The sequence below is a fragment of the Ciconia boyciana genome, chromosome 8 (assembly GCF_034638445.1).
Source record: "Ciconia boyciana chromosome 8, ASM3463844v1, whole genome shotgun sequence".
Lineage (NCBI taxonomy): Eukaryota > Metazoa > Chordata > Aves > Ciconiiformes > Ciconiidae > Ciconia > Ciconia boyciana.
In genome coordinates, this window is record NC_132941.1 from 46,478,334 (window position 1) to 46,504,354 (window position 26,021).

Sequence of the window (26,021 nt, forward strand, 5' to 3'; positions counted from 1 at the left end):
TATGGTGCTACTGTCTGGCAGATTAACTGTGATTTTATGCACATTTTTAAACTGAGACCAAAGAGAGCCACCTAGTTGAATGACTGCTCATAGGTCATCTGTACATCTCAGTCAGTGTACCTCTCATTTTCCCAGATGTTTTGCTGAGCTGAGAGATGCATTTACTTTCCTGAACCCCTGATCTTGGTGACCCAAGACACATTGAAGAAATCTATACCTTCTTGTTTATATGTAGCACTTTGTACAGCCTTTTCTGTTGTCCAGGATTTCAGTTGTCCAGGATTTTCCAATATACAGATTGCATGCATTTGGCTCACTTTTAAATTGGGGAAAAGTGCTCTGTTATGCAAATACAGGATAAAAGCAATGGGTGATTAGAGACAAATGCAAATGACCTGTCTGAAGAAGAGCCAGAATGAAGACTCAGATTCTGTTGAATGGATTGTTGTATAAGAGATATTGTGCTGATCTGAATGGCAATGGGTGATTGATTACACTATTTATAATTCTTGTCCTGGTGGACCTGGGAACCACAGGGCTCTGAGGGTGCCTTTGAGGCATGGTTTTCAGGGGTGGAGTTAGGAGATTTTAATGCTTGTTTCATTTCCCTGGCAGAAGAGGGAGATCAGCAACTTTGATTACCTCATGTACCTGAACACATTGGCTGGCCGCAGCTACAATGATTACATGCAATATCCTGTGTTTCCATGGGTCCTTGCTGACTATCACTCTGAGGTCAGTGCTTGCTGCAGCATTCTGTACTTTCTATGGTAACAACCATACAAAGGTTTGTTGAATTATGCCATTGAAGCAGAAGGGTCTAGACCAAGGGTTCAAAATTTAAGATAGTTTAACTTGAACTGTACTGATTCTTTATAGATTAGCCTTATCTTCAAATCAGCATTTGATTCAAATCAGCAGATAAGCTGGGACAGCCTTCTGTGACCCCTGACAATGAGGTTTGGACAGAAAAGCCTTGAGAGCAAATTTGCAACCTGCCAGGTCCGTTATTTGTGAAGCTCTTTGTACATGCTATCCTTTCAGTGGCACATGCTGCCACTCTCTTTCCAAGTCCCATCCCAGTTCTACAGAAGGATGTTTTAGTACTGAGTCTGTAGCCTTCTTGTGTAGGTGAAATTTCCAACACAGCCTTGCTGCTATCCAGTGTCACTGAGCTAGTCATGATGTCTAAGACTCAGGGATCGAAAAATTCACATCTTTGCTGGTTTTGCTTTTCAGACTCTAAACCTTACTAATCCTCATACATTTCGGGACCTGTCAAAGCCTATGGGAGCACAGACTGTGGAGAGGAAACGCAAGTTCATCCAGCGCTACAATGAGGTGGAGAAGAGTGAGGGTGAGTGTTTTAGGAGACTAACAGACAGCAAAGGCTTGAGTCCCCTCAGGCCTTTGGAGATGCTGGTGGATCCCTTGGAAAAGGTCACCCAAAAAACTTTCCAGAGCTGTGGCTAAGGGAAGCACCATGTCAAGGAGTTCCTCTCGCTTCTGGATACAAACTGGTTGAGGATTCAAAGAGAAGTGACTTCTGCAAGCACTGCCTTATGTGCCTTACGTACTGCTGCATTCTGTCCTCTTCCCTTGGACAGGAACAGATGCTACAGCAAAAAGGAATGTTCCCCAGAAAAGACTGCGCTGTTAGCTAAGCTGCATGTAGAAGACTGCTGCATGCAGCTTAGCTAACAGCTACTTTAAGAAGAGGAAACAGGACGCTGAGGCTGTTGACTTCTAGAGATCAAGACCTTTTTTGGCACTAATGGGGAAGGGGATGGTCTGGAAACTTAAAGGCCTTATTCTCAGAAAATGAAATGTGAAAGGCAAAATAAGAACATACAGAGGTGGTAGTAACTCTGCACATTCAATGCAAATTTGCAAGGTGTGCTTTTGCTCACAGATTGTTGAACACATCTGCTTTGAAGACCTGCTCCCTACTTAGTTGTGCTGTTGTAACTGGATGCTATGGGCTTGAAAGGGTGATATTTTGCACTGAAATCTGATTTGTGTCCAATTTCCAGGAGACTTGTCAGCCCAGTGCCATTACTGTACTCATTATTCATCAGCAATTATAGTAGCATCTTACCTGGTCCGAATGGAGCCATTTACCCAGACCTTCTGTTCTCTGCAGGTAAGGGGGCAAGATAGCTTCCCTCCTACACCTTGTTATGAACCATGTAACACATTATAGTGGCTGTGTAATGAAGAGGGATTAATTCTTTTGACATTTTCTTTATACTCTGTGTGGACTCTGAGCTCACTGAAGGCTCTATGCTATGTCTGTTGCATTCAGTGAAAACATCTTAATGAGAGCATGACTGATGCCTGATGATCTTGGGTTTTTCTGAGGGAGAAGGATTATTTAGTTTTGGTCCTGTGATGCATTTTGTGAGAGCTGAGGCATGTAAACACCTAGACAATGTTTTACTACCTGTCTAAACATCACCTTCTGACTTTGGGGAATATGAGACTTTCATGGTAGGTATTCTAAGCCCAAATGCCCATACAGTAATGTGGCTACAGGTAAGCACTTGGAGCTGGCTGTGGTGGCATAAAGAGCATTCCTGGGCCAGATGAGGATGCACAGGTTCTGGTGGGTGGGGAATGATAAGGATCATGGGATCAGCTCCCTGAAGAAGTGGGGCGAGGCTACATCCAGTGCTCCAGAAGGAATATTTTGTTTTAGCTTGTTCTGAACTTGCCACTGTTTTATGATGCCAAAAGCACTCCCTATGGAACCGAATTTCATGGAAACTGAACTTTGTGCTTACCTTTCCCAACTGGTCAGCATACGGGGCACCAAATTTCCTGACTGCCCTCTTCAGCAGGCAGTTGGTGACACACAAGCACAGACACTTGGGCTGTAGCAGACAGTTGTTACCCTTATTTCTGTAATATGTGTTGTGTTATAGCAGGGTCTACCAGGAGGACAGGTCCTCAAAAGTGTATTTTTTAAGGAGTCTCTTGCTGAAATCTACCTGTCCTTATGGAGCAATGTGAGGGAGACAGCTAGGCCAGAATATTCCACACTCAGAGACTGCTGTACATATGGTGAGGACTGACCATGCCTCCTGCAGCTCTCCAAGTGCTTTGCTGTTGTGCTAGCCTTTTTTTTTTTTTTTTTTAAATGAACTAATACAAATAAAGTGCTGTGCTAATTAAGTAATAAGCCCTATGATATCAGCTGTTACCAGCAGTAGCTGATGGGTTAGTGAACCACCTGAGGCAATGGTTACCATCGCACTCTGTGAGCCATATGTTAACTGCAGTCATCAATGACTGTGGAACAGTTATTTCTTGTTGTAAACAACAAAGGCTGCTGTATCTCACTGGCACACTTTTCATGCATAACAAGTTCCCAGTCTGAGTAGCTGCTTTGCAGCAGTGTTTATGTGTGATTAGCAGGTAACCAGCATCTTCAAAGGCTGCTGGCATCTCAAGCATTCAAGATTTTGTCTGGATATAGATCCACTGAAACTGTTGAACTTCTTCCATGCTCATTCCTTTGCTCTTATGTTACTGCATGTTCAGCTGAGCTCATTGCTGTCATTTCCCCCAGGTGACTGGTCCTATAGTAGCTTAGGAATTGCTAACTGTGAGATGCAGTCAGGCAAACAGCAGACCTGAGAACTGTATGCTCAAGTCAAGAGCAGGTTGGAAAAGGAGTACTCCCAAACTTAAGACCTTGGAAGGGTGCTGAGCTGGGAGCTGTGAAAGCTTCTCAGCATCTTAAAAAGTGGAAAAGCTATGCTTATAACTGCAAACTGCCTGTCTGAATGCACGGGACAAGGAAATGCAACAGCTTGAGTGCACCCCTTGTGAAAAACTGATATTGGCATACCATCTTTCTCAAGTCAGAGAACTGATTTACACCTTATCACAGAAAGTGGCAGGGAGGAAGCATTGCATCTAGTAAGGGAACTGTACAGGAGTTTACAAACCTTATTATTTCACATTTTATTTAAGTGTATTGAGAACTGACTCTGGAGAAAAGTGTGTATGTGCTTTGCATATTGTACTGGAACGGATGAAAGACTGGCTTATCAGACAGGTGTTGGATGGTACCTTCCACTTCACCTTAGTCAAGTACCTCCTAGAGTTCCTTTCAGGTGTTGGTCTCAGCACCACAAAAAAGCAGCAAAGGTTTCTATTTAGTGTCTTCATTGGAAAGGCATTCTAGGACCCCATGCCCTCAATAATTAGTGACACTTGCTTTTGATTCAACTCAGATTTTATCCCCTTTTATTCTTATCCCACTGTTGCATTTCAGCTAGCAGGCTGATCTTCTTTCCCAGCGTTTACCTCTCAAAGAGAATAGAGTTCTTACTCTTCATTGTGTCACTAACTCTTGAGCAGTCATTTAAGCACTGTCCGCAGGTAATTACTTCTCAGGAACTCTGAGGGTGTGATAAGTCTTTGCAGCTTTGTAAGCATCTCTTAGAAACACTTTGAGGTCTTTGGGTTTAAAGCACCACCAAGATTCAGTGATGCTTAGTTTTATAAACATGGGAAGTTCTAACTTCTCTCTAGAGATCACTTTGACTAGTAGCTTTGTATATACCCTGCTGAACTGTAGTTTTAAAAAGCATATTTTTCCAGTATTCCTGATGACAGTATAAGGCCTCTACTGAAAGGAAAGAAAACAGAGACTTACTGTATCTAGCTGTAGAAAAGCCATAAGAGTTTGTCGACTTGCAATCTGAAGGCATAAAGCAATTCTTGATTCTCTTTTTCCCTTTCAGTGCAGTTTTTGCATTCATAGAGAGAGAAAACTCATTAATTCTGATATAAATATATGCAAATAAATTTATTAATATAGGAAATGGGAAAATCAGTTATTGCTTCCTTTATAAATAATACAGGCTTAAGTTTTAAAGATATTACTTTTCCCTAAAATGAATTAGACAGCCAGGGAAAAAATCACATTTTTTCGTGGTGGTAATATCTTTAACCAGATTTGTCGCGCTAACAGCATTTCCTATGTATATATTATTTTTATTTAATACAGGTAATCTTTTTATTACAAATCATATTGTTTCTCAGGAGATTACCATCAGCTCTCATAAAAGCTGCAAAAAAAGATGAAAAAGCATCAATCACCACCACACACAGCGCGCTGTGTGCAGATTAAATATACAAAGCCCTTTAATATGCTTCAATGAGATACTTGTTAGCTGTTGATTTATTTATAGTCCTTCTTCTACTCTGTTTTAATTTCAATTTGAATTTCACTCCAAGGGTCCTTGCCTAATAATGATCAAGAACAAGATGACCTTGTGCATCAGATTAACTCCAGCTAGGCTTACTCATGTGATTAGCCACTTTTTCACTCGGTCCCTTGAGTGGGTGTGGGAAGGCTTCACAATTGTCAGTGGTATAAGGAAGAGGGCCATAAAATACAAGGAGGTAAAGCAGAACTATGCTGTCATTTAGAGATGAGGTTGGACCAAAAACCTGGTCAGAATTCACCTCTGGGTAAACAGTGTCAGGGGTCTTTCCATCTGGAATATATGTTGGCTTTTGGTGGGAGTCTATGTCAAAAGACAAGCAAGAAGTGGCTTCAGAACTTAGGGTTTATTGAATTCTGTGTTTTGGTAGCTTATCTATGAGGGTAGTTTCTCCCTAACAAAAGATAATGGTAAAAGTTATTTCTTGACTTGCAGTTCTCAGACTTAGCAGAGTTTGTAGATCCAAAGGAGCTGCATCGTAAGTTTGCAGGTACTTGGGGGGTCAAAAAGGCAGTGGTTCTTACAATCAGAAACAAATGTGGGAACTGCTGCTCATGGTTCATCTGGTCCATGGGACTGAGATCCCATCCTTACAGCATGAGAATGCTTAGATGTTATTTTCTTATTTAATAGATTGCAAGTCAAAGCTTCAGCTGACTGTTATTGTGCAGAAGGACAGCACCCTCCTCATTTGGCACATGCAACAGTCTACAGGCAGAGAGAAAACTAACCAAAATCTATCAAGTTTTCTCAAGAGGTCAGCCATAAGCAGAACCTGACTGCATCTCATATTCATTAACAGACTCACTCTTGCACCACCTCTGGGTTTTAGTGTCTTCAGTCTGCAGTCCTGCTGGCTTGTTCTTTTTGCTAGTGAAGCAGCTTTGAAGATTGAATGGTTGAGGATGAGCAATCATTCATATATTTTCACTGCACTGCAGAACTGTTTAAAGATACTTGTTCTATCTCTGACAATCTGTCTTGAGCCCTGGCAGTGGGATGTAGTGTTATGTCCCATGACATATAATCCAAATTAATTAATCCCAATGAGAAATACAAATATTAGCCTGGGAGCATGTTGCAGTTGGGCAGCTATACTGCTGCCAGTACCTGAACTAGGTATTGAGAAACAATTTAGTTCTGTCACTTTATACAGTTAAAAAGTCAGCGTTCTTCTGAAACAGCTTGTTCGTTCTGACAAACTCATTCAGATAATTTCCAAAACCTGATTTTCTATTTGGTTATTTCCATTATTGTAGAAATTTTATGTTATAATAAATCCTTTCATGTTCAATGTAGGGATCCCTATATAAAGGTTAACCTGGATTTTCACAAATGCATACAGTGTCTGAAATCTCATTAGAAAATCCTGTAGGAATTGGGTTCCAATGTAAGGCATATACTCTTCATTCAGTGAGTGATTTTTTTTTTTAATTTGTTTTTTCTTTCTTTCATCTTGAGGCCTCAGTTCAGAGTGATGTCCAGGGCTACTAAGGCTACTTTTGTCTAGTGTTTGACTCTCATTAAACTAAACATGTTCAAATGCTTTCAGGGCATGAGGTAGTTTGTTTCTCCTTCCTTATATACCAATTCAACTTGGGACCCAGACTTTCTTCCCTTCTTCCCCTCTTTATGCTGTCCCTCCTTCCCATAAGTAATGAACAGTCCCCGCAGGCTCCTGACCACTGGGCCTTTCCTATTTGCCTGGGTCTGATGAATGTTATTTCAGTGGTATCCCCTTTCCACAAAGGCTTTTCTCTGGAGGATTGCACCTAAGATTGTTCACAGCTATTTGGGTCACAACTGAAGTGAAAACACTGAAGTTGTATCCACTGCTTGCAAATAATTTCAGGATGAAATGGATTAATTGCCTTCAGAAGCATTAATAATGGGTACGCTGATGTACTCAGGCTGCCCATGATCATTTCTGCTTGCCTCTGTGTTATTGCAAGCTATGCTAAGACTCCAAGCTTTATGATATTGTCAACCTACAAACCTACAAATCAGGACTAAGAGAGCCCCTGATATAAGATCACAGTAAATAGAGCTGGGATAGCTTTTGAGGTATCGCCTAATCAAACATGTGATGAGGTGATTATTGCAGAACTAGCTAAGATTCTGCATCTGCTTTTTAACAGAATATTCATACTGCAGTCGTCTTCTCTGTCTCCATTTCACAGGGTGGGAGTTTTGATGTTGCAGACAGGATGTTTCACAGTGTCAAGAGCACGTGGGAATCGGCATCAAGGGACAACATGAGCGATGTCAGGGAACTCATCCCTGAATTCTTCTACTTGCCCGAGTTCCTAACCAATGCAAATCACTTTGAACTTGGTAAGTGCTAGAAGGGACTTCACTGCTCCCCTTCCGCTCCCCAGCATCCTGCCAAGGGAAAAGATCCAAATCACATGTTGAGAGGTGGTCCGTGGACTATGTGGACTGATGAGACTCTCTAGTGATGAGAGATCAATTTTTATTAAAATAAGGCTACAAGAATACAGGCTTCTGATATCTGAGGGCTATCAGAAGAACCGTGTTTCCAGCTCAGAACAGATTGTAGTTCCTATCAGTTACTGTGCAAAGGAATTACACAGTTTGTCAGACAAAGCCGGCTTTTGATATAAGCAATCTAGTTGGCTGCTTTTGAAAATTTGGTCTGTATCATCATATCTATGTGGCTATGGACAGTATATTAATTTGACTTTTGGAGACGGATCAGTTGTTAAATGGTGTTGGTGAAAGGTCTTTTTTTAAATCTTGTCTCTGGTGATTAAAGTTGCCAAATGTCATATTGAAAGGTTCTGCACAAGTCACATGAACTTGATATGTTGTTCCTGACCTCAAGCAGCATCACAATCCCTTCTGAATGTACACTGTCTCTCGACCTTTCTGCATCAGTGATGGAGGGTCAGAGAGAATCCAGAAAAAAATGGTATTCAGTAATAGGCATGGCAGTCCTGATTAACTTCACTTTACAGGAAATGTACATCGTTTGCAAGGCAAAGCTGCTTTTTGTAGTGGACACAGGTTGGTTAACAATTAAGGCAGAGGATAAATACCTTAAGAATCATCCTAAATTGGTGATGGCAAAGGCAACTCAACCCATGGTGTTGAGGTCTAGCTATAATTGTATTTAAGATCTCAGTGAAATGAGACATGCTAAGAAAAGAGCAGAATGGCAAAAAGATGTTAGAAGATTGTTAAAAGACAAGAAAGAATTGGTGTAGTTTCATCTTGAGAGGAGGCCAAGAAACAGAGTCTGGCTGAAATCAAGATCCAGAGACTGACCTGAGTGGAGTCAAGTGGAGGGACCTAAAAAAAGACAGCAGAATCTTGCCAACAGAGGGCAAATATACAGGAAGATTTTACAGTAGGCAAAGCCAAGAGCCTGAATCTGTTCACTGCTACACTGAAAGGAAACTTGCAGTCCCAGACCCGAACCTTAACTTATATTTTAATTCATCCAATTGCGCAACACTATGCTCTGATTTAAGAACATGTGCTTACCTTCTGAAAGGAATCAGATTGCAAAGGACTTGAGAACAAAATCCCTTCCAGTGGCTGCTTTAGTAGGAATATCTGGTAGTTAGGCCCACAGGATTATGCATAAAAAGAAAGTTGTGCCAACAGGTTTGTCTTGCCTGAGTTTGCAATCTGTGCTAAAATGGTTTGTGCTGAGGACATGCATATTTTTACTGTGACAGTTACTAGAACATCTTCTCAGTGCTTTATTACTAGATCAGAAATCCCAGGAGAAATTAGTTCTGCAGTGTTCTGTAGCACTATATTTGATGTAGAACCTGAAACTGCATGTGTGAAAATCACCTCAATTTCCTTTTACTTCAGTGTTCTAGAAAAGCTGTTCCTATTTGCAATGTGTGTGATTCTTGTTTTTAATTCTCCCTTTGTAATTCCTGCAGGCTGCATGCAGGATGGAACAGTGCTGGGAGATGTGCAGCTTCCTCCTTGGGCAGATGGGGACCCCCATAAATTCATTCTCCTACATAGACAGGTCAGTGAATATCAAGATTTGTGAAAAAATGCTGAAAACTGCGTCCCACTGAAAATGAAACTCTGAAGGTCAGAGTCACGAACCAAAATGTTAGATCCAAATGCATCCTGCCTTTGCAGAGTTCGTGTGGGTTCTGAACTTTGCATGTCTACTTCCCTGCCTAACAATTCACCCTGAATCAAGGCCAATTTTCTAGACCAGGTGAGGTTTGTATCTAGGTCTGTGGCATGGACCTATCTCAGCCCATAAGAGTATGTGAATGTAACATAATGCATGCACATGGCATTTATATGCATGTTGTTGTTAACCAGTTGTGTGTTTGTTTAAACTATCTACCTCCATCTCTGAGTCATGCCAGCACTACAGTTATTTTTTTATTTTGGGGGGCGAAAAACCTAATGTGATTTCCTGCCCTTAATGGAGTCAGCCTTGGCAATTTGAAAGCAAATAGCTTTAAGGTCCTGAAACTTACTGCAATTAGTGCTATCTATTAATAGTTAGAAAGTCTTACTTCTGTGTGATGTCACCTGCTATGTAGTAGTGCAAAGGCAGTTCTGTATGAAGGTTGTTGCATTGAACACAGACTTTGCAGCAGAACACCTTGGTGGAGGCCTCTCTTTTTGTTAGAGCTAAAAAGGGAATGGGTTGTGCTATAGTGCCCCTGCATCATCTCATCAGGTTTCCTCTGGCAAAAGGAGTCAATCTGTATTTGTGAGTGCATGCAGATTGTCGCTGTGTACAAGAAGTGTGATGATTATACGTGTTAGCATTGCTGGGACTAAACAAATAGCCCATGACTTTCAAGGCATTGCATCATCCTGGTTTGTCATGTGTACCTTCAGTTTCTGCCTCAGTGCGTTCTTCTCACCTCTCCTATGCTATGCAGGTCCTGCCTTTGGGGGTTCAGCTTTCACTCTTTATAATCTCTTTGTAGGTGATTGCATCCAAACCTGTGGCTACAACCATCTTCTCTATTTTGATAGCTCCAAATAAGCCCTTCCTTAGCTGCCATCTCCAAATGCTGGTTCCTAAATCCTGTCTCTGACCTCCTTACTGACTGCCTTAACTTTTTTTTCCTGTTTTGAACAAAACCAGAGTCATACTCTTGTCTTGTAAATATTCTTTTCTCCACTGTTCACTTAACCATTGACAGCAACCACAATGCTCCCATTAAGTTACCATTACTTTCATGTCCCTTGCTTTGCACTTCTGTGCTGCATTCAGAGTCCGTACTTTTTATGATTGTCCATACTACTAAATCATTCCCATGCTGCTCTTGGGCATTCTCTTGAATCTTCATCTCATTCTTTCTGATGTCCTGATACCTCATTTCAAGTCAGTACTGAGACAACTGCAAGGGGACCATCTTCATTATCTAGCATTATGTAAAAATCTCCTTCCCCATGCCCTTATATTTTGAATTTCTGTATGGCTCCACTCCTCATACCTAAAGTGTCTCTCCTTTCCCTCTTGAGACCCTATGCATATGTTTGATTTATTTGTTCTGACCTCTTCTTGCATCTCCTTCTCCCTGCAGCCACGTGGATGCTGTCAGTAATCTAGCCTTAGTCCTATGTTGGGCAATGCCATTTTTATCCGTGTTTAAAAAAAAAAAAAAACCCTTATAAGCTGGTCTATGGGCTGTGAATCCATCCTGAAGAAAATTTTCTTCTATTAAATCAGTTTTAAGAGAACAGGCTCCTGGTAATGTGCATCATCTGCATATCTTGCTAAGAATTAATTGTTGTTAAAACATTATATTCCAAAGACAAGTCAGTGCTTTGTAGCACCTGCATCCCATGCTGTCTCTATAGGTTCCTGATGCTGCAAACACTTTGGCTTACGAATAACTCTGAGTATGAGGGTGAGCCTGTTCAACTGGATTTATTCACACGTGCTCAGGTTACTCCTGTGAGTGAACATGGATATGATCTGAGCCTGTGCTTGACTACTGTGGTGGGTTGAACCTGGCTGGATGCCAGGTGCCCACCAAAGCTGCTCTATCACTCCCCCTCCTCAGCTGGACAGGGGAGAGAAAATATAATGAAAGGCTTGTGGGTCGAGATAAAGACAGGGAGATCACTCACCAGTTACCGTCATGGGCAAAACAGACTCGACTTGGAGAAATTAGTTTAATTTATTACCAATCAAATCAGAGTAGGATAATGAGAAATAAAACCAAATCTTAAAAAACACCTTCCCCCAACTCCTCCCTTCTTCCCAGGCTTAACTTTACTCCCAAATTCTCTACCTCCTCCCCCCCAGCAGTGCAGGGGGACGGGGAATGAGGGTTCCGGTCAGTTCATCACACGTTTCTGCTGCTCCTTCCTCCTCAGGGGGAGGACTCTCCTTACACTCTTCCCCTGGTCCAGCATGGGGTCCCTCCTACGGGAGACAATCCTCCATGAACTTCTCCAACATGAGTCCTTCCCACAGGCTACAGTTCTTCATGAACTGCTCCAGTGTGGGTCCCTTCCACGGGGTGCACTCCTTCAGGAACAGATTGCTCCAGCGTGAGTTCCCCATGGGGTCACAAGTCTTGACAGCAAACCTGCTCCAGCGTGGGCTCCTCTCTCCATGGGTCCACAGGTCCTGCCAGGAGCCTGCTCCAGTGTGGGGTCCTCCACAAGCTGCAGGTGGATATCTGCTCCACCGTGAATCTCCATGGGCTGCAGAGGGACAGCCTACCTCACCATGGCCTTCATCACGGGCTGCAGGGGAATCTCTGCTCCGGCGCATGAAGCACCTCCTCTCCTTCTTCACTGACCTTGGTGTCTGCAGAGTTTCTCTCACATGTTCTCGCTCTTCTCTCTGGCTGCAATTGCTGTTGCCCAGCAACTTTTTCCCCTTCTTAAATATGTTATCACAGAGCTGCTACTACCGTTGCTGATTGGCTTGGCCTTGTCCAGCAGCGGGTCCGTCTTGGAGCCGACTGGCATTGGCTCTATCAGACATAGGGGAAGCTGCTAACAGCTTCTCACAGAAACCCTGTAGCGCCTGCACTACCAAAACCTTCCACACAAACCCAATACACCTACTTTTTTGTGCAGTAGTCTTGCCTTTTTTTCTTTTTTAGGACTGTTGAGCATATAGTGAGATATTTCATTTTTTGGTTTAATTAATTAAGAGGCTCCCTTCATTGTCTATGGTGAATTCATGACCTGAACACTTCACTTTAAATCTGTCAGAACAATAATGCTGTAACATATAATGCTGTAACATATAATATTGCTGAACAATAATGCAATAAACAAAAAAACATTAAAATAAGTTAAATTTCTATCTTGCTAATTTACCTATTTTGAAATTGATAACTTTTGTATGTACTTATTAAAAAAGTTGTTTTCCATCATTTTGAAAATGTGATTGAAAGTAGTCATCTACCACTTCTTGCCCTAGAAACCTGCCTCAATACATAAAAGCTTGTGAATTAATGACATTCCAAGTTACGTGGTGTGGAGAATAGCTGTTTACTATTATTAGCAGGTCCCAAGTGTCTCCATGCCTAGTAGCTTGATTCAGTGGTGTGCTGCCACACAGTTTAGTAACCTAAGCCAGTACATTGAATTTACAGCATATTCAGTAACTAATCAGTCCCTTTACAGAAGCTACATTAATCTTCTTGTTCTTTGTTTTACCTTGTATTTCTGTAGCAGTTACATGTGTAACTCAGACCACAGCCCAGTATTACTGGGCTGACGAGCACACAGTGAGTAGACCTGCCCGGGAAAAAAAAAGTGTGGAAGATTTTTTCATGAGAAAACTAGTCAGGTTGAAATGGGAGTGTGTCAGTAGTAACAAGAAAATGTCTCAAATAATTTCAACTTTATGTCTTTGTTATAAAAATATTTCAAAATGATCTTTTCATTGCAATGTTTATATTAGATTATAGGCTGAACTGAAAATATTTTATTTTATGATGTAACTGTGGTAACTAATATTGTATGGTATATAGCTTCATTATTAGTAAAATAAAAGGATGTAATTTTTCCAAATTTAGAATTGGACAGAGGGGCAGATTTTAATACATGAGAAAACTTGAGAGTTGGGCTTTTTGTTCTGATTTGGAAAGAAAACACTATTCAGTGTCTGAATTTCCCCCAGAACCTAGCTTCCATTTTTCGGTCAGACTCTATCCCCTGCCTTTTTGCAACCTATTAGCTTGAGAGGATAAGGAGAGAATGTTTTTGCCAAGGAACTGAGATGCAGAGAGATTAAGAGCCATGTTCAGACTGCTTAAGCTCCTGCACGTACACAATAACAGCTCTTACTGAGTCAGGCATCTCTGAAGGTTCCTAGGGAGTGATTTAGAGGCTCAGAGCTCTAGTCACACCGAAAGGTAGTGGAAGGGAGGAGAGACCTGAGTTTTTGTCAGTGCCTGTAACCACATGATGATACATCTACTATGAGGAAGGAGATCCTTGTGTGCACTGCAGGCTTGCTGCTCAAAGTACAGTCCTTGCTAAAATGAAGAGTTGAGCCTAGGGAGTGCCCAATCCCTTTCCTTGCAGGGAAGCAACTCAGTGCTACCCACTGCAAATAGGTTTTGGCCACTGAGGTCAAACATGCAACAGTTCCCTGGTGTTTCCCCAGTGTCTCCAATGAAGGCATGTAGGTTTTGGGGCGCCCTGGTTCCTTTCTCTGCTCTTTCTCATGCACTCTCTGTGACCTTCCAAGGTGTTTATCTGTTCTCCAGTTTCCCAAACATGGGAAAGACAACATTGACCTTCCCTAACAGAGGTGCTGCAGACAGAAATCCATGGATGCCTGAAAGCTGCTGCAATTTTACACTGATGTTTTCCAAAGAAAAATGTAGGGAGAAATGCTCTCTCTTATACTGTGGCTTGTTTGGAATGTAAAGTACTGAGCTGTGCTCCTTACTGCTTGTATAATGGTAGGCACTTAGATACAATGGGGAACATCTGCTTTCACCTTGTACTTTGGAGTAAGGGTGCAGTTTGGAAATGAATTTATCAGTCACCCCTGTATAGCATGGTTTTGCTCTCATTGTAGAGCAATCTTAGACTGTGTGAGCTAGATTTGTTTTGGATGAAACTAAACCAAAAGCTGCACTGCAGTTGTGCACTCCAGATGCTGGTAGCATTCAGCCTGTGGGAGCAGACTAGATCTAGTTTGAAGTAAAGCCCCCACAGTGCACGTAATGTGGATACGGGGCCCTCTCTACCATCTGTTCTGTTCTACAGACCTGCTTCCACTGAGCTGCACTATTTGATAACACTGGCACAGCTGATAAAGCCACACAACTTTTACAAATTAATTCAAATTGCAAATAGGAGCAGTTTAGCAAATGAAAGATCACGTTTATAGACTCGTGTTCTTAACGATTTGCCAGACCTGAACAGACCTCATGTACAGTCAGTCCCATATTCTCTCTCCAACCATAGCTAGTACTAGATGTTACACAGGAGGGTGGAAGAAATCTTGCTGTGGGAAAAAAATTGATTAGCCTGCCTGGGAAAGTTTGTCTAACCATGAAGTGAAGAGTTAGAGATCTTGAATTCTGAAACATGAGGGTTTCTGTCTCCTCTGAAATCATCCATAAGGCTGGATGTACTTGTTACTGGTATCATGGCCATTTTTAGGAGGCTTCACAGTGAGTTTGGTGCATTAAACAGATCCAGGTCAACACTGTTCTGAGGTTTAGCTATTGCTTTAAAGAATATGAGAGCAAGGAATTGTTCTTGGCATAAAACTCTGAGTAGCTCCCTGTTTCATGTTTAATAAGTTAGGTATCTAGTCTACTAAATAAATTTATTTACTTCTCCTTAGTCCACAAGTTCTCCCTCCCTGCCTGGCTTGTCATAGTGCTCAGTGAAATACTGAGAGGATGCACAGTTGCAGCTCTGTTGGTTGCTTTGTTTTGCTCTGGCAGTGATGCCAGGCAAAATTTACAGTTTGTAATTCATGGACTAACTGCTTTTATTAATGAGGATGAGTTCTGAGTCTGTTCATAAGTGTTTTCCTGTTGTTTGCAGGGGACAGATTGTATGCTGTGCTTGTTCTCTGAGCTGCCCTGTGATCGTTATAGCTGTGGGCAGGGTCATTTAAACCAGCTGCACTGGGCTAACTGTCTGCTCTGTGAAATGAGCCATTGTTCTGGATCCCATTAGCTTGTTTATTTCTGCTGTGCTTTGGGTGGGATGGTCTGCTTGGGAGACCTTTAACTGAGCATCAGGGAGTATTGCACAGTCAAATGATTTGGAAATAGGAAAGTATTTTTAATAATGCTTAACACTGCTGCTCGAATCATTGGGCAAGGCCATTTGGGAATGCACAAAAATTTGGTGAGGCAGGTGATGGCAGGGGCAGTAGCATTTAGTGAAGCCTCATGGGTAAGGCTGGCTAACCTGGAGGTGGGCAAAGGTTCAACTCAAACCTGTGTCCACTGCTTATGAACTTGCTGTCTGGGTCTTCCAAGCACAAGTTTTCCACTATGAGTACATTCAGCTTTCAAGGGAGTCCATGTTGGGTTGGATGTATTGCCTTGTAGCATCTGTCCCAGTCTTCTCCAGTGGAAATTGTTTCTTCTGTCCCACTAATCCACACACCTGTCACTATGGGTGGCCAATCTAATCAAAGTTAACCATTTCTTATTTCTGGGAAAAAAGTTCAGAATCTGAGCTTTTCCAGGATGAGGAAATCTGGTCCTGCAACGGTCTCTGCTTAAGCCCTGCAAGGGTAGAAAAATATTGATCAAACCCAAGCAGTCTTGAAGCTTCTGTCATACAGCTGCCCTGCTGTACCCCAACTCTGCTATTGCAAAACCTCTTCCCTGTCTTGGCTTGCAGCACCCCTTGCTATTTCACTACAAGCTCTACGTTCTCTTTGCTGGTGAATGGCATGCAGCCTCTCCTACTGTATCCTTCAGACCCAGCTTACAGCCCCTCTGTTAGTCATCTCCCTTTCCAATCTATGTTTATATGTATCTTCTCAAATACTCTGCTACTCAGTATGATTCATAACTAAGGCATATTTCTACCAATAGACTAGTACCTTAATTTGCCTGTGGTTTGTCTATAGAGCAAAGTGGTGGTACCAAATGCTAACAAATGTTTTGCTTATTCAAACCATCTTGTGTCAGTAACAGTATTGGTGAAGACATGATAGCACAGGCTTTAATGTGTGCTGGAAGCTGGAGGATGTGCCAAGATCTGTGGAGTGCTTGCACTTTGCTTTATGGAACCTGCCTGTGTTGTCTCTGAGGATATTGCTCCTTGTGTCTGTTAAGTCAAGCATGCTGCACTCTGTCCTTCTGTTTCCTGTGGGGATCCACCTTTCATGTCTTTGGTCACATTTTGTGAGGATGTGCTGAGAATGATGGTACTGGAGGAACTGAAAGTGCAAAGATTCACTTGCAGAGAATTTAAGTCTCCAGCAGGGATTGGAAAATGGTAGTGCATTTGTAATGGATACACTCTACTGAATTAATTAATTTTCTTTTGGTTTCAGGCACTGGAAAGTGACTATGTTAGTGCACGCCTCCATCACTGGATAGATCTGATTTTTGGCCACAAGCAACATGGCTCCGCTGCGGTGGAGGCAGTTAACACCTATCACCCTTACTTCTACGGAGACAAGATGGACCTCAACAACATTAAAGATCCTCTGATTAAGAGCACCATCCTGGGTTTTATCAGCAACTTTGGACAGATACCAAAGCAGGTACCACTTTATAATGAGAGTAGAGAGCATAATTTATTTTGACCTTGTAGTATTTCAACTGGAAAGTGAGAATAGAAACTTAAATCAGAGATGTTTTCTGATTTAAATCTGCTGAAATCTGCTGAAATTTAAATCTGCTGGGCTATAGACTTCTCCAGATTGTGTACTACATCAGTATGCACCCACACACGTGTGATTCCACTTTCTACTCATGCTGTTTCTGTTGTATGCCATACAGTTGTGGCATCAAATTCGGGTTCTGCTGCTTCAGTACAGTCACATGAGTAACCACTAGTCTGGGAATGGGTACAGTCAAATAAAAGCAGCTCAAAGTCTCACCTATGCTTTTCTCTCTTCTCCTGAATTGCTGGGATTAGCTTCCTATCTCTGTGAGGAAGGGATGTAGTCTGATGAAAATGTAATAAGGGTAAGATTTTATTTCAATGAAGAGGTTCATGTATGACAGTCCCAGAGTCTATGATTAAGGATTTAAACAGATGTCTCTCCTGCATGATCTGGCAAATAGAGAGTCATTTTTCAATGCCATTCCTTTGTTCCAGCTCTTCACGAAACCACATCCATCCAGGAATGCCCAAGGGAAAAGTTCATCAGGAAGAGAAACTGTGCTGTCCCTTCACTCAGCTGGAATTCTTCCTCCTTTGATGAGCAGCCTGCAAAATCTGAAGCTCTCACCAGTTACAGTAAAAGGTGCTGCAGGGGCTGTGCTCCATTTTCTGAGCTAATAAGTACAGAATTCTTGGATGGGGTGAATCTGGATTTTCAAGAGCACAAAAATAGTCACACAGCCTTGTATGAGTTGGTACAATCAAGATCCCTTCTGCCAATTGTTATTTGTGTATGTGTGTATTTTGAGTGGGCATTGAAAACACTCAAATACTCAGGAGAAATCTTGAAACTTCTGTTGCAGAGTTCAGAACAGATTTTTTTATAAGACACCTAAATCTTTTCTCTCTCCTACATTCTGAATATGTTAAATTGAAACATAAAGCTCTCTGTTTTCCATTCTCATTCTCTTTTTTTATATTCAACAGCAAAGTAAATACTGTGTCTTTCCCTGCTTCTCGATCTTCAAATCTTTTCTTTTTCTTCATCTTTTTCTTAGTCTGCTACTTTTCTTACCATGAAGAAGCCTGTAAAATTTCAGTGTGCCTACTTTTTCATCCCACAGTGGTGTTCCTTACATCACATATCTTTGTGGGGACAATGGGCTCCTGTGGCTGTACTACAGAGGCGATTGGTGACATGGCCGGCATCCTCTATAGTGCATGGCATAAGGCAGTCTGCCAATGAAAAGGAGCTTAATGACACTGCTTTTAAACCCCCTCCTTTGGAGCACATCACTCCTTCTGCATGGATTTATGTGGTCCATTGGAGAGGAGTGTTTCCACTATTCTGTCTGGAATCTCAGTTGTAGAGTGGATTTCTATCTGTGGGCCTGGCCACAGCCCTGAGCCCAGCTGTGGGACTTGCCAGCCTCACCACACAAGCTGTGCAAGGAGGAAAGTTAACATAAGTGCTCTAAAACCAATAGAATTAAATATGTTCTCTGTCTTGTCAGACTATCCCAAGGGCGCTATCGGGCACATTGTTCATACTGAGAAAGGCATTCTAGCTGTCGAAAAAAATAAAGTTTTGATTCCTCCTCTTTGGAGCAAAACATTCTGCTGGGGATTTGAGGACTTCACCTGCTGCTTTGGCAACTATGGGTCTGAGAAGGTAAATAAGAAAAAGCTTAAGCATTCCAGAAATTAATGGTATATTTTGGTCTTTGGCTGGTTTGGGCACCCATTTCAGAGGATGCTGTACAGGACTTCCTCACAGTCAAGCTTCTTGACAAATCTCAAGTTGGTTATCCCAACAGAGTACAAAGTCATTCTACACTGCTGAAAAATGTGGCATTTCCCCTCTAAATTATTGCAAGTTTTCCTTCTAGTCACTGTGTTGTCCATCAAAATGAAGGAGAAATCCCATTTCATAGGTTGTGAGGACAATACAAGGTCTCCTGGCCACTGATTAGAAATTTCATTGTGCAGAACTTTCTGCTGGAATTAAGATAGGACCATCTGTCAATTCCCCTCTGGCTCCCAAGCTTAGCCCAGTGCATTCATTCAAAATAATAATGTCTTCTGCTCTAGAAAGTTAATACTCTTAGTTCTTTGCTGTTAAAAATCAACAGTCTATGTCATCACACTGCTTGTTAGGGCATTTGACAGATCCAGTTTCTTCCTCTACTACAAACACACTGATTTTTGGATGTGTGGGACAATGTTATGACACACAAAGACATCTGAGTTAGCTTGGGTACCAGATTAGCAGAATACATCATTCAGCAAGATACTGACTTGGGTATTTGTGCAAGCCACATCATCATGTTTTTACAGACATACCCACAGTCAATGGAAGTGAAAAAGCCATGAGATCTATTTTACTTTCTGCTCCCTGTATAAAATTATTGAGAGTTTTCTCCATTTATTTCAGTTAAAATCAGAGCTTAGTAATTCATAGTGCTGCTGTAGGTATAAATTATTTACTTTGTTTCTTCAAAAGTCAGGGTGTCACTGAGCCTATTGACACTGAGCATAGTGAGTGTGATCACTACACAGTCACTATGGGAAGTAGTTGGAAGTCCAACTTGAGTTCTCTCTGGGTCAACAGTGCCTCTGGACATGAGCTTAAAAGAAATTTTTGTCCTCATTGTAAGTAGCTAAAGGTTTGTTCTGTCTGTGGTATGGTTTTTGTAGCTGAGCTCCACCAGAATCATTAGCACCATAGTGTTGTCCCTGTCATGTGGGAGAGAGCTAATGCAGAATGTGAGCAGAAAGATGTTTGTGCTGTAATTGTAGCAATGTGTAATAGACCTAACCTTGGTTTAGGCTGGTTTGGGTTCTGCTAACAGAGCCGTTGGCATAGAATGGAATTTAGTGGCTTTTCAATCCAAGTAAGAGGAGGGTCACAGAGCCTGGCAATAACTCTGTTAGCAGTGGCTGTCACAGCCTGAGCTTTCTTTTTAATCTACATTGAAATTTTGCATTCCGTCACTATATAGTGGCAGAATGAGCATGCCTTGAAGCTATGTAGGAAGTCTGTGGCACAAGAGGGACTGGGACTCAGGTATCCTAAGACATAAGGCACAGACCTTTGTCCAGCCTTCCTGTTTGGCCCCTGGAAGATGGCACACCTGCATGCAGCCACAGCCTGGGCACGTACATATTACGCAGCTGTGCTGTGAGCATAGGGACTGGCTAAGATGAGCTTTTCTTTCCTGGGTTTGAAGAAATGGAGGCTCAGTTCTGAAAATTGAATCTGCCATTTGATAGTAACAAATGGATGGTATCACCAGGTGAGCATTTGACTGAAAGCTGCTTTCTTGTACAGAACGTGACTACATTTGAGTGCATGGCAGACTGGGGAAAGTGTCTCTGCGCTGTGTGTCCTTCAGCAACTACCATAATCACATCTGGAACAAGCTCGGTTGTGTGTATCTGGGAACTTTCCTTGGTCAAGGACAAAGTGAAATGTCTAAACTTGAGACAGGTCAGTATTGTGGCTCTTTTGCTATAGAAACTTAATGAAAAGCAAAAGATTAGTTTCTTTCTCTGATGACTGGCAGAGGAAACACCTTTGGGTGAATCAAGAAGGCAGAAAAAAACCAACAATCAGCAGTATCATGTGACAGCCTGTTATCAGGTCAGGAGCTGATAATATGCCTTATACCCACAGCTTATAGTTATGAACTCTGCTTGGTTTGTTTTTTTTTTTTCCCCCTTCGGTAGCATTTTCAAAGTTTATCATGATCGAAGAAACAGTGAAGATAAGGCATATGCTGTCCTCACTTGAAGTGCAGCCAACCCTTGGATTATTTTCAAAAAACAGTATCACCTGGAGATGCTTATAGTTCTTTTTTAGGCTGCTACAGCAATGCACAGGATCTCCAAAACACCCTGCGAACTTAGCTGATGGAGATGAAAGCTCAGCTAAGCAAAGTTCTTGATTCTTTTCTCTCAACCTGAATTCAGAACATAAAAAGTTTATCTGTCACTCCAATAAGAATGATATAGTTTGTCCTCATTGTCCAAAGTCCTTTAGTAGTTGTTGATTTGGAGCTCATCTATAGTCATCAAACAGCTGTATAAATGCTATTTCATTTACAAAAGTGAAGCCTCATGCAAGATTTGTGTGGTTCAGCTATGATGAGTTCTCAGCTTTACAAGTAAAGCTAGAGTACACCTCTATCATATTTGAAAGGCAGCATGGGACCCTTTTTCCCTAAGAAATCAAGAGACAGAAAATGCTCTGCTACTTTTAGTCAAACTAATAAAGGGTTCATTGATCAGCAAGGTCTCCAAGTGTTAGAAGCTTCTTCTGTTCATTTGCTCTGGAGGGATATTCAGACAATATTTCAGTGCTTTCTATACCCTGAGCTAAAAACTTATTTTTATTTGTCATTAAATGATGTGAAAACTTCAATGTCTGTTGGGATGCCAGAGAAATATTTAGATCTTCATTTATCTGAAATTCTTGTGTGTTGAAATTAGGGGGGAAACTGTGTTTAGAGCAGTCTCTCTTCTGAGGTTTCTAATGTTTCCAGAAATGTGAGACAAGATCTTCAGTGATGACCTTTTAATCCAGCTGTTTATTGTTCCAAACTAGCACATGGACATAGAAATGGAAGAAATAGCAGCAGAGAAAAGCATAAGCAGTAGTCTTCATCAACATCAAAATGATACCAGCCAGGGGGTCAGTTTGAGTTTCAGGCAACTGTTTGAAGAGGCTGTCTTTTATCTCCAATATAATGCCTTCCTCTTTAACAGTCTAAAATCAGCTTTGCTGTTGTTTTCCACTGTGATTAATCTGGTATTACCCAAAGTCCACAAAGTGGCATGAGATCATGCAATGACGAATTCTGTATTTTTTCCTTCTCTTTACTAGCAGGGGCTGTTTTTGATGACTGTCTGGCATAGATGTAAATTTGAACTATGGTTCTAAATGTCGTCCAGTGAATTACTTGCTGCTTTCATGTAATTCACTGTTTCATGGTGGATGCTTTTTCTGCTGAACAAAAAAATTGTATCATCTTTCCTGAGAGAGTGAGTTTTGCTTAAGTAAAGCTGATGTGCTATAAAGTGGATGCTATTCACTTACCAGCTGTCTCATGGGACTGACACATTCTGGTTTGGAATGTAGTAAAGTACAGAAACTATATTTCAGCAGAAAAAGTCACTTTTCCCTTTCTAGCAGGGGCTGCTTCCACAGTTTTGTGTAACACTAAAGATTGAGCATAATAGCCTCAGTATTGATCCATGCAATTTACCAGTTCCCTCAGTGTTCATGAGCAGAGTGATTTGTGTGATCCAGCCCCCAGAATTTCTGGGCCAAATAAAACACTAGACTGGGAGAAGCATCTGAGCAAGCTGTGCTGTCTGCCACACAGACCTCTCAAGGAGGTGTTGAGCATAGCCCTGCCCATGTCAGCCGGTTAAGTTGGATGGTCAGACTTGGTTTAAGTTTTCGTGGACTAAACATTCCTTCAGTGAAGCTGGTCGTCTTTTTTGTCTTTTGATATTTGTGAATTTACTCTGGAGATAGGCCTCACAGTTCTTTCTGCAGATATGCTGCAGGGTATTTCCCATTAAGGGAAAACCTGTCAGTCTTTGCAGAGCAATAATGAGAAGACAGTAGAGAGCTAAAAGCATGCGACTGTTTTTGCATGAATATGCATTGAGACACTGGTGGATTGAAGCTGAGATTATAACTAGCCTGAGATTATAACAGGTCTAGCCCTCTCTTCCACACTCAGCTTGTATTAAAAGCAGTTCACTGCCAGGTAGGATCTTTCTGGGTTAAAAAAAAAAAAAAAAAAGAAAAAAGGAAAAAAAGGGTTTTATTAAAACTTGTGCAAGAGCTTAGCTTGGCTTGACTTGGCAGTTTGGATGCTGTCACAGTGGGTACGTTTTCTTTCAGGCTTTGGAGGAAGGAGAGGAAATTTGGAGCCCTTGAACCTGCCTTGTCCCAGCCCTTTTTGCAGAGATCTTCTGCAGTTCTCGAGCACAGGCACTGGGTTATGCCCAGTCCTTTGTAAAGAGACTGTTCTACAGCTAGTCCAAAGCTATTGCTAAGCCTCCTTTTCTGTGCTCAATTGAGAGTGTTTCTGACCTCTGAAAATCACTGTTGGAGACCCCATTTTGTGCCAGTATTTTTAGTCGACAGTTCTTGTGAATGGAATAAATCACAAGCTGAAATTCATCCCTTGCAGTTGCAGGTCACCTTCAGTAGTACATAGCCTGCTGCAGCTCAGCTTCTTCACCAGTGGATTAATGTTTGAATACTGTTGTCCTAGTAACCTTGGCAAGTGGCAGCACGTGTTAGCCAGCAAGAGTTCAGTCTCGCAGTCACACTTGGAAAGAGTATGAGATGTGTTTGCAAAAATCATCTGGGACATGTGGCTCTCCTGCTCCTGTGCTAATTATGTCATGTAGAGAAAGCCAGCAGAGAATATGCATTTACTGTTAAAACCAACATTAAAACTGGTGGGTCTGTTTTTTCACAGTAAGGCAGCTAAAAATTGAGCCCTGAAAGGCTTTTTAGGAAAGCTGTGAAGGACTTTTTCTCTGTTGCCCTACAGGCTTTACTGTCATCGGTGGTTATGCAGCAGAAATGTATACTGCTGTCATTTGAGAATGCTACATTAAACAATTGTCATCAGTATACTTCTATGCATGACTTCTATCTGTGCTATTAAATTGCCTAAAGTGTAGTCTTTTTTTACAAAACTGTTCAAGGCAAAATTAAACTGGGCACTCCTTATGTCTCTAGAACCTATAAAACAAACAAAAAAAAGGGATGTTGGAAAATGATGAAAGAGAAGGGAATTCATATATGGCTTTATGCAAAAATTATCCCCAAATGCTGTTTTTCTTCTTAACTAAAATTGGAAAAATATTAGTACTTGTTCAGGAAAACAGAAAGAAAAGACTGGGGAAGGTCACTGAAATACATCCTGATAAGTTTTGTTTCAAAATTTTTTTTAAATATTGAGAAATAGTAATTTCCAAGCATAAATTTTACTTAAAAATGCATGGACTGAAGTGAAAAATGATGTTTTGTTGCTGAGCACAAAGCACTGTTGTAGAGTCTAAAATGTATGCCAAGGGCCCTAGTTAGTATGCAGCTTGAGGCAAATCATTTAATCTCTTGGAGACTCAACTTCCCTCAACCACGAGTTGAGGACAAGGATGCTTCTATAACATCCTTTGGGATTTCTCCCTCATACCTTTTTCAGTTGTCCAAAGAATGACTAGGTTGCTTGATCTTACTAAGCAAATAACTTAGGATTGTGGTTCCCTAGTAAATCAGCCACTCTCTGCTGTGGTTTGTTGGTTGCTTTTTCCCCACCAGGCTTTGTATGGGCACACTCAGGCAGTGACCTGCCTTGCTGCGTCTGTGACCTACAGCATCTTCGTGAGTGGATCCGATGATAGAACCTGCATCATTTGGGACCTGAACCAGCTGACGTACATAAACCAGCTTCCTGCCCACAGGGCAAGCCTCTGTTCTGTTGCCATCAACAATTCAACAGTAAGATCTTAATTTATCATCTTTCTTCTGATGTATCCATGAACATTTCATGATAATTTAATGGGTGCTCTTCCCAACGTAAAAACATCCTGAGAGTCTGATGCATTGATTTTTTTTCTTTCTACAGAGATTGCTAATAGTGTTCTTAATGATGAGAAGCAAGCACTAAAAGCAACATCTTAGACTGAGTAGCTAAGTAGAAGCATCTTTGGATGGGCAGACAGCAGGATTAAACAACTTTTAGTTTACGAAGCATGAAGTATTACCCTAGTAGCTCCTGGATTTGGCTCACCCATAACCTTATTGCTTCCATTATTTCATTAATTTCTCCTGACATTCATGCAGCAGAGTCATGTCATCTGAGACGTTAGACCTCAGTCTGCCGCCTCAGCTGACAACTTCCTTACACCTTTGCTGTGACAGTGTTGTCTTTTTGCTTTCCCTTCTACTCCCAGGTGTGGGAGGGGCTCTTGATACCAGTGGGAATAAGTCTGTTGTGGTCTGTGCCTGGCTAGAATTGCATGCATGTTGATAGGAAAATACTCTGTATTGGATTTTACTGTAAACACTCTGGATAAGATTTTTTCCAACCTTCTACCTCCCAGAAATGTTGCTTGTACATTTGTATTTTCTGTCTCTGTTAATATACTAGAGCTGGATTCCAGCTGCTTAGACAATTCAAGGTTGGATCCAGTACCAGAGCTTGTACCAAGAGCAGCAAAACTGAGTTCATAGCAGTAAGAAACCAGGCAGACATTTTCTACTTAGTGCAAAAATAGTAATCTCATATCAGAGCTTTATTAACCATGCAGTTGGATGGTTAGTAATTGAGGGTGGGAATTAAGTAGTCTGTTCAGTGCCAGCTCAGCTCCCAGCCCCAGGGGTCCTGGTTAGTGTAACATGGCCAGTGGTTTCAGCAGGCCAGTTCGGAATACCCTGGTGGTCCCTTATGAAGTCAGCTGAAGCAGTGCCAGGCATTCAGAAATGAGTGGGTGGGCTGGCACAGACCATGGGCTTGAGACCCCAAGAGGATGGAGTCCTCTCTTTTCTATGTACCAGCCTACCATTGACAGTAGCCTTTTTAGTTGGTAGCTCCTCTTCTGGAGCTGTCCAGAAATGAGATGATCTGTGCCAGGAACAGTCTGGTGATTGATCCAAGCGCAGTTCTCCAGCTTGTTGGAGTGAAAATGGTTAAACTGATTGGACACTAGTCTGCAGAAAGGTTCATTTAAAAGAGGAAAAACCTTAGGAAAGTGTGACTGAAACTTCAAGGAAAAAAAGATGAAGGGGGCCATATGTTGTGGATGAAAAATTTCTTTTTGACGTTAGCAAAACAGGATGCTTAATTCTGAAATGTGTTTTTGTTTAAATTTTCTATATATACTTATATATTATAACATGAAGATAGAAACAAAATGTTTCCACTGTGATAAATTAAATATTTTCATTGACACAAAATTATATGTTTGGTAAGAAGGTTTTTTCCTGGA

At 41.5% G+C, this 26,021-nt stretch overlaps 2 protein-coding genes across 8 annotated transcripts in view; one reads left to right on the top strand and one right to left on the bottom strand.

The window, feature by feature from the left end:
* The window catches only part of WDFY4 (WDFY family member 4), a 150,319-nt gene that overhangs the window by 118,283 nt on the left and 6,015 nt on the right, over window positions 1-26,021 (top strand). Inside the window, exons 49-58 of the mRNA XM_072870865.1 lie at window positions 616-735; window positions 1,240-1,357; window positions 2,034-2,143; window positions 7,421-7,574; window positions 9,161-9,252; window positions 16,723-16,935; window positions 17,496-17,643; window positions 18,515-18,672; window positions 20,332-20,490; window positions 24,352-24,531. Of these exons, the coding sequence (XP_072726966.1) occupies window positions 616-735; window positions 1,240-1,357; window positions 2,034-2,143; window positions 7,421-7,574; window positions 9,161-9,252; window positions 16,723-16,935; window positions 17,496-17,643; window positions 18,515-18,672; window positions 20,332-20,490; window positions 24,352-24,531 (1,452 nt within the window). The remainder of the gene's footprint in view (window positions 1-615; window positions 736-1,239; window positions 1,358-2,033; window positions 2,144-7,420; window positions 7,575-9,160; window positions 9,253-16,722; window positions 16,936-17,495; window positions 17,644-18,514; window positions 18,673-20,331; window positions 20,491-24,351; window positions 24,532-26,021) is intronic.
* Window positions 1-26,021, bottom strand: part of LRRC18 (leucine rich repeat containing 18) — a 94,592-nt gene that overhangs the window by 11,408 nt on the left and 57,163 nt on the right. The window lies entirely within an intron of this gene.